The sequence below is a fragment of the Oxyura jamaicensis genome, unplaced genomic scaffold (assembly GCF_011077185.1).
Source record: "Oxyura jamaicensis isolate SHBP4307 breed ruddy duck unplaced genomic scaffold, BPBGC_Ojam_1.0 oxyUn_random_OJ72972, whole genome shotgun sequence".
NCBI classification, from domain to species: Eukaryota; Metazoa; Chordata; class Aves; order Anseriformes; family Anatidae; genus Oxyura; species Oxyura jamaicensis.
Genome location: NW_023311355.1, coordinates 1 through 8,019, shown reverse-complemented (window position 1 = coordinate 8,019; position 8,019 = coordinate 1). Strand labels below are relative to the sequence as shown.

The 8,019-nt window shown below is 67.8% G+C and overlaps 2 protein-coding genes across 2 annotated transcripts; one reads left to right on the top strand and one right to left on the bottom strand.

The window, feature by feature from the left end:
• Positions 1-467: 467 nt before the first annotated feature.
• DCST2 (DC-STAMP domain containing 2) lies at positions 468-4,476 on the bottom strand (the record flags this gene model as incomplete). The annotated part of the gene is made up of 16 exons (XM_035314564.1): positions 4,377-4,476; positions 3,770-4,222; positions 3,518-3,688; positions 3,291-3,392; positions 3,011-3,205; positions 2,840-2,905; positions 2,511-2,724; positions 2,278-2,435; positions 2,020-2,184; positions 1,731-1,898; positions 1,557-1,657; positions 1,351-1,481; positions 1,129-1,244; positions 965-1,058; positions 603-860; positions 468-522 (listed from the first exon to the last, which is right to left on the bottom strand). Coding segments are annotated over exons 1-16 (2,547 nt in total), but the record flags the coding sequence as incomplete, so codon positions are not given.
• A 92-nt stretch (positions 4,477-4,568) lies between these two features.
• Positions 4,569-7,964, top strand: DCST1 (DC-STAMP domain containing 1; the record flags this gene model as incomplete). Its single annotated transcript, XM_035314563.1, has 13 exons — positions 4,569-4,617; positions 4,705-4,833; positions 4,907-5,046; positions 5,120-5,297; positions 5,430-5,573; positions 5,731-5,852; positions 5,934-6,091; positions 6,297-6,396; positions 6,476-6,571; positions 6,649-6,775; positions 6,911-7,027; positions 7,133-7,275; positions 7,371-7,964. Coding segments are annotated over exons 1-13 (2,097 nt in total), but the record flags the coding sequence as incomplete, so codon positions are not given.
• Between the last annotated feature and the right edge of the window lie 55 nt (positions 7,965-8,019).

Below are 8,019 nucleotides of genomic sequence, written 5' to 3'. Positions count from 1 at the left end.
GTGGTGGGGCTGGGGCACCGTGCGGCTGGGGACATCACGGGGACAGAGGTGGGAGAACCACCGGGATGGAGGAGAGGGCGCAATAAGGTTGGGGACAGGGAAGGGGCTGGGGGCACCGTGGGGATGGGGCTGGGGCACTGTGAGGGCTGGGGACGGGGTTACAGGAGGGCTGGGGACAGCGCAGGGCTGGGGTTTGGAGCTGGGGGTGCAATGAGGGGGGAGGACGGGGCCACTGCAGGGTGCCAGACACCAGCTCAGGGCATGAGGGCACTGGTGGCTTGAAGACTGGATGCTTTATTTGCCAACCCCTCCCCATCTGCCCCAGCAGCTCATGGCTTCCACTGCATTGCTGGGGCTCCGGCCACATCCCCAGAGCTGTGTCCCCATGGCCACCAAGCCGTCTGCATGGCACCGTCCTGCTGTCACCTGGCCCTGCCCTCGCTGCTGGGTGGCTGCAGGACCCTCACCTCCTCCAGCTCGCTGCCGCTGCCCTCGGGCTGCTCCTGGTAGCTGAAATCAAGGCTGGGAGGGGATGGGGGAGTGAGAGCAGCTTCAGGGACCCGCACCCCCATGTCCCCAAGGCCGCCCCTCCCAGTCCTCACCTGGAGAAGGAGCTGTCCTCACCAGGCACCCCATAGCTGTCCCCATCACTCTCCTCGCTCGCCTCCTCCTTCAGCTGGGCTCGCAGCTGGGCCAACATCTCAGGGGGCAAGCGGCGGGCTCCCCCCTGCCCCGCCGCCACCTCCTGGATGCGCTGCCTCAGCAGCCGCCCTTGCTCCCGGCACTGCTCCTGCTCGTGGCCCCGCAGCGTCCGCAGCGCTCCCAGCCACAGTCCCACCGTCTCCTCGTCGCTGGAGTCCCTGTGGGGAGAGGGCAGGGGAAGCACCCCCCATCCCACAAGCCCACAGGATGTCCCTGGCTCTGTGCCTCCCCCCGCGTCCCCCCCCCCCCCCAGCCTGCTCACATCTCCTCGTCGCCCATGTCCTTGTAGCTCAGAGGACCCATGCAGATGGAGCAGACGTTGTTCAGGGCTTGGTGGCACTCGCTGCAGTACAGCCCTGGAGGGACATAAAGCAGGGTGGGATAGGCGTGTGGGGGGGGGTTCCTGCCTCTCCTCCCACTGCCCACCTTTGCAGCTGGGTGTGATGCACGCGATGAAGTCCCCCTGCTCCGCCATCCCGCAGGCCAGGCAGCGTTTCTGCTGGATGCCCAGGAGCCGAAGCAGCCGGCCAAAGGCAGGCACCCTGCAGGAAGGAACGGGGGCAACTCAGCAGGGCTGGGGAAAACCACCCCAGGGGTTGGCACCGACCTCCAGCGATGCCCCGTGAGGAGCGTAACAGGGACGCTTGCCTGGAAGTGAGGAAGAGGAGCAGATTGCCGTGCCCAGCATCCGACGAGCGCAGCCTTGCTGCCTGGCAAAGGGCATGCACCAGCCCTGCCCGCCGCGCCAGGATGCTGTTGTAGAGGAAGGACGTCCGCTCCTGGGCACGGAGGCGACAGGAGGGTGAGGGTGAGCAGTTGTTGGGGGGTTTGGTGCCGTGGTGGGGGCTTCTCACCTGCTCACGAGCCGGGTAGTAAGCGGCACACACCACCCGCCGCAGGCGTCCCACGTGGTTGCCGAAGATGGCAACGAAGAGGCAGATGCCATACAGGATGCCTGCAAAGAAGGGATGGGTCATGCCGTGGTGACCCCCCCCTACCTCCATACCCCCTGCCCGCCCTTCGGTCACCCATGCTGATGTAGGCGCTGTAGTCGGGCTCCACGGGCTGCAGGAGGCACCGCTGGGAGAGCACCGAGACGTTGCCCTGCTGCAGCACGCCGAAGGCAGAGACCAGGTCCTGGAAGATCTCGCTGGTGTAGCCCGTCCCGTTCACGTTGACGGCCAGCATCGCCGGGGCTGCGGGGTGGCTGAGTCAGGGGCACGGAGGGACCCCAAAACCCCATCCCTGAGCTAGCAAAGCAGAAAGTGGGGGGGGGGGGGGGGCAGGGAAGGGCTCAGGCCAGGGACGCCCGCTCACCCCTTGCAACGATCTCGCCCTGCATCTGGTGCCGCACCAGGTCGAGCAGCCAGAAGAGGCTGTAGTCGGCCAGCACGAGGCTCAGCCCCAGCAGCACGTGCCGCAGGACCCCCGCCAGCTCCAGCCCATAGCGGCGCCGCTCCTGCTGTGAGAGCCACGGCATCCCTGGGCGGGCACGGGAGCACCGTGAGGCTGTGCCATGCCGGGCCCCCCCCCGGCTCCGTGGCACAGGGGGACCCTCCCCTCCTCAGGGCTCACCGGGGTGGATGTAGCGGCTGCTCTCCCAGAAGTTCAGCGGCAGCACGGTGGGTTTGCCCTGCTCTGCTCGCCGCACGTCCATTTCCATGAAGCGCTGCGTGATGTAGACGTTGTCAAAAGTGTCGTCCCGCAGGTACCGGTGGCGGTACCTCAGCGCCCTGGGGAGGGTGTGGGGTGCTGGGCACAGCTCGCTGGGCTCCCCGAGCCCCGGAGCAGAGCCCCAGCATCCTCACTTCAGGTACAGGTAGAGGATGGCGCAGGAGGAGGCGTATGCGAAGAGACCCACGACCTGGCGGGTGGGCTCCAGGTGCTGGCTCACGCCCTCCATGATGTCCAGGGCCACATCAGCCAGGGTCTTGCTGGAGTTGAGGCTGATGTCGAAGTGGTGCACAGCCGAGATGTTGAACTCGAACTCCCTGCGCACGCGGTCCAGCGCTCTCCTGAGGGCTGTGGGGGGGCATGGAGCGGGGCAATGCTGGAGGTCAGGGCAAGAGAGCCAGGAAAGGGGAAATGGGGGGCTGGGGGGGGCGGCCCAGCCCCCTGGCAGTGCCAGGATGCTCACGGGCTGCGATTGTCTTCTTGAGGAAGGACTGGATGTACTGGGGGATGATGCAGAAGAGGAGGCCAACTGTGGAAAGGGGGAGGCTTTGCCAGGGTGGGGCCGCAGGCAGCGGTTGTGGCTCTGCCCCACGGTGCCCCCCTCGTTGCAGAGGGGCAGGGGGGGTGCACGCACCGTTGGCCAGGCCGCAGAGTGGCCTGAAGGTGATGATGATGTAGCAGAGGAAGAAGAGGAAGGAGAGCGCACGCTCACAGTTGTCCTTGGCCTCCTCGAAGAGGCGCAGGCAGCGGCGGTACGGCGTGCCCAGCTCCTGGTTGCACAGCTCGCCCACGTTGGCCAGCCAGCGCCAGACGTTGTGCGGGGCTCGGGCTGCGGGCAGGGAGAGGGCAATGGGGACGGGGAACGGGGGCTCGGGGGGGATGAGGCTGGCTGCAGCCCGGGAGCCCCCACGCACCGACGTGGCTCACGGAGTCCATGATGGAGCGGAAGAACTTGCGGACGCGGTCGCCCACCACCTTGGCTTTCTGGGCAATGTCCTTGATTTTGGCCAGCACGTCTGCAGAGAGCAGGGCCCTGAGCGCACCCCGAGGGTTGTGGGCAGCCCGGGACCAGCCAGCACTGCCCATCTCTTCCCGCACCCCAGGGAGAGCCCCCCTCCTCTCCCAGTCCCCCCCGGCTCACTCAGCAGTGGCTCCCGGGCACGTTGCAGCCTCTCGGCCGTCTGGTTGAGGGCGAGCTCAGCACCGCACGACAGGGACTCAGCGGCCCGGGAGAAGTTGTGCAGGATATTGGTGCAGGGCCCCTGCACAGCCATGCCCAGCGCCAGCAGCAGCAGCAGCATCTTGCCCTCCCCTGTGGGGACAGGGTGGCTCTGGGGCTCTGCGGGGAGCCAGCACCTCCCGTGCCCCCCGCTGCGGGACCCCGGCTGCTTACTGGTGAAGATGTGGGGCAGCGTGAGCAGCACGGAGACGCGCACCTTGGTGGAGAAGGCCATGCCCAGCCCCAGCGCCGTGCCCAGGCTGATGGTGGTGACCAGGCAGTACCAGACGTTGCCGCTCTGTGCCAGCAGGACCAGGGCCCCGTACAGGCTGGCCAGGGCCATGCCCAGCACAAAGCCGGCGGTGCTGCGGGCCACCTCCCGCACCTTGCTCTCCTCCTCCAGCCAGCGCTTGCGCTGGGGCTGCCTGCCCCAGACCCTCTTTGCCCAGCCCCGGAGCCTCTTCAGCCCCAAGAGTCGCTCCATGCTTGAGTCTCTGAGGCTCCCGGTGCAGTTCCTACACCTGATGCTGCGGTGGAACGGCAGCGGGCGGCTCACAATGCAGCGGTTCCATGGGAGCACCCGCCCATAGCTGGGAGAGCACCGAGCCACGGAGCTGGAGAGCATGGCTGGCACGGAGGCACACGGGAGGCAGAAGCCTCCCAACACGAGTGAGGGCCTCTCCTGCGCGGCTCCTGGCCCCACGGGATGCGGGCGAGGGCAGGGCTGATGCTTCCCTCCCCACCCAGCCCTGAAGCGAGCAGTGGTCACGCTGCTGCCCACCTCGTGCAGCCAGTTCCTCTGGAGCCGGCCAGACCAGCACCGCAGCACCAAGTTCTTCCTTGGCGCCAGCATCGGGAGCCTCCTCGGCCTTGGTGAGCATGTCCTAGTGCAGGGCACAGAGGGGCTGTTGGCACCAGGGACTCAGGGCACTGTGCGGGTGTTTCAGGGCTCTGCCAGCTCCTTATTGTCCCAATGAACCTCACGGAGGCGCGCAAGGTGCAGCTGACGTGTGGGCTGACAGGTGAGGATGGAGCTGGGGGGAGGCACGGGACAATGGGAGCCATTGGTCCCCCGTGGGGCCATGGGGACAGCTCTCTGCTCCCCGCAGGGGTCACTGCGCTGGGATGGGCCACGTCCCCACACGTCCGCTGTGCCAGCCTGCTGGTGGCCCCCAAGTTCCTGGGCAAGGAGGGTCGGGTCTTCGTCCTCTCCTTCGTCCTTGCTGCTATCTACAATGGTAGGGACCCCCACCCCCTGCCCTCGTGGGGTACCTGGTTTGGGGGCGTCTGAGCCAGCCCTGCGTGCACCAGGGCCCGTGGCCAATGTGTGGCACAACCTGGACGAGGTGATCCACGCGGTGGGCTGCGTGACGGAGCTGCAGGTCAACCACAGCCGCCACCTCTGGCGGGTGTCCACGGTCCCGCTGCGCATGGTGATGGAGGACATGGTGGTGAGGCTGCGGGGCGGGGGGCGGCGGGAGGGGGCCGGGGGGCACGGGGCCGAGCTGCTCCCCCCTCCTGCAGAAGAGTGGGCAGAGGCTGAACACCGAGACGCAGAACATCTCGCGCGCCTTCGTGGGGCTCAACGAGGAGGTGGCCAGCAAGGAGGGGTACGACCTGAAGCAGGGCGAGCGCACGGACTCCCAGGCCACGCTCAGCACCCAGAAGCTGTACGAAATGAAAACCAAGCTGCGCTGCACGTGTGAGTGGGGCACAGCGGAGCCCGGTGCTCATCCCCACAGGCCCTGGACAGTTCACGGCTGCAAGCGAGCAAGGGTCGGGTCGCAGGGGAGCTGTGCTCTGAGCTGAGCCCCCCCACATCTGCCCCCCCCAGATGTGGTGGACCAGGCCATGCAGCGGTGCCGGGACTGGTTCGACACGAAGCACAAGGCTTGCAAGGCGCTTATTGTCGTGCCCCTCATCAGCCACCTCCTCTGCTTGCCCATGAAGTTCAAGTTCCTCTGCCACATCGTCAAGGGTGGGTGACATGGGGGCCCAGCCCCGGCCTCCCAGGGGGGAGCTGCTCCGGGAGCTCAGCCCCCTTTGCCAGACCCCTTGGATGTGAGCCCCATGCCAGGGAGGCGCCTGGGGGATCCCCTGCTGATGCCAGTGCTGTCCCCTCCGTGCCCCCCCAGTCATGCACAGCTGGTGCTGGGACAGGATCCCTGTCGAGGGCAACTTTGGGCAGATGTACGACATGCTGAACACCTCCGTCAACAACCTCAGCCAGCACTTCAGCGCCAAAGTGGTCTTCCAGGTGGGCACCCGCCCCATCCACCCGGTGCTGGGGCCGGGGCAGGATCGAGCCTGGCCCCATCCCCCCCCTCCCCTGCCACAGGAGGAGCACCAAGAGATGCTGGTGGGCATCAACGTGTCCGGGGAGCAGATCGTGGAGGAGGTGACCTCGCAGATCCAGCAGCACAGCACCCGCCTGGGCCGGGCCGTCTCCTTCTTCCGCCTGCTGCTCTCCTTCACCTTCCTCCTCGTCTTCATCTCGTGAGCCGTGGGCTGGGCAGGCTGAGCCCTGGGGCTGGGGGGCTGGGAGGGGGCTCTGGCTGTGCCAGCCGCAGGGCGCGGAGGGATGGGAACCTCCTTTAAGGACAGGTATGGTGGGCTGTGAACACAAAGGGGGTGCTGGGGGGGTGGGGGGTGGGGGAGTTCAGCTGCCCCCTGCCTCCCTCGGGACCTCCTCTCTCCCCAGGGCGTTCTCCTACACCAAGAAGTACTGCCAGGACATCTGCTTCGACAACTTCTACATCACCACCTACTTCCGCCAGATCGACGCACGTCGCAAAAAGCAGGCAGGGGTCCCTGCCACCCCCCGGTCCTCCCACGCTTCCCCAGGACTGCACTGAGCCCCCCTGCTCCCCCCTCTTCCAGAACAAGCGGACGCTGCTGCCGCTGCGCCGGGCAGAGATCCCTGCCGTGATATTTCCATGCCGCTTGGCCATGCAGCCCCGCGAGCTGCAGAGTGTGGTGAGGGGCTGGGGGGGGGCTGGGGGAGTGGGGTTGGGGCTCTAGGGGCAGGTTGCGGAGGACCCCGCTCCCCACAGGTGCTGGAGCTGCTGGAGTGCATCCCGCCCCTGCTCCTGCTGCTCCTCGCCTGGGGCCTGGACCACACGCTCTACACCATGCTGAGCGTCATCCACCAGCACTCCTTCGTGCAGTACTCCTTCCGCAGTGAGGCCTGGCCCCGCAGTGCCCGGGGGCAGCTCCCAGCCCCATGGCAAAGCCTGAACCCCCCCACCCCGCCCGCCTGCCTCCCCAGCCCCCAGCCCTGCTGTGCAGCCCCCACGTGCCCCTGTTCTCCTGCAGGCAGCCACCACTTGGCTGTGCACGTGACGGGCACGTCCCTGATGGCTCGGCTCCTGCGGAGCACCATCGGGTCCCTGAACTCCTCCTCTGACACAGAGCTGGAGACGTCCAACTTCGGTGAGAGCCCCCTGGGGATGGGGCGGGGATGGGAGCCCCCCTTGGCTCCCTGACCTGGCTGCTCCTGCCCACGAGAACTGCTCAGCGCCACTGCCTCGTCCCCAGCCTGCCTGCCGCAGCCCCGGGGCATGACGCTGCAGCAGTACGTGGACAGCTGCCTGCCCCTGGCCGTGCTGGTGCTGCTCTGCCTGCTCCAGGTCTACATGTACCGCCTGCGCCGCGCCATCGCCGCCTTCTACTTCCCCAAGGTGAGCAGCGGCACCTGACCCATGAACCCCGGACCCCCTCATCCACAGGGGCTCCAGTTTTCGGGGGGAGGGCTCACAGCCTGTGCCTGGCGCAGCGGGAGAAGAGCCGTGTGCTCTACCTCTACAACAAGCTGCTCCGGCAGCGGCAGTGCTTCGTCCGCCTGCAGAGGAAGCGCATCGCCCGGCGGGCACGCCGCTACCCAGCCCTGGTGAGCGGGGACGGGGACGTGGGTTGGCACCTCACCAGGGAGCTGGCCCCCCCCGACTATGTCGGGATGTGCAGCCCAGGGTGTTCCCCGCTCCCCAGCTCCATCGTATTTGCCCCATGGGGTGGCCGGTCCTCCCCACGGGGCTGCTGTAGCCCCACGTGTCCCCGTCCCTGCTGCAGGGGACGTCCCTGCTGGAGTGGTGCTGCCGGCGCTGGCCGCGACTGCGCCGCTGGGTGCGCCGGCCGTGCACGGTGTGCGGGGAGCCCGAGTCCCCCCAGGACCACCAGGCCTGTCCCTCGCCTGCCTGCGGCACCACGTACTGCGGGCCCTGCTGGAGGGATGTGGGCCGTGTGTGCCCTGCCTGCACCCCTGGGGACCACGGCCTCTCTGAGGACAGCAGCGAGGAGCAAGAGGGGTACGCGGCCTGAGGGCGCCCGGCACCCCGCAATAAAGGCTGTGTCTCCCCCCCCGAGGCAGGTGGTGAGGTGGGGGTTTGTGGGGTGACGTGCTCTGAGGGTGGGGGGCTGTGGTGCAG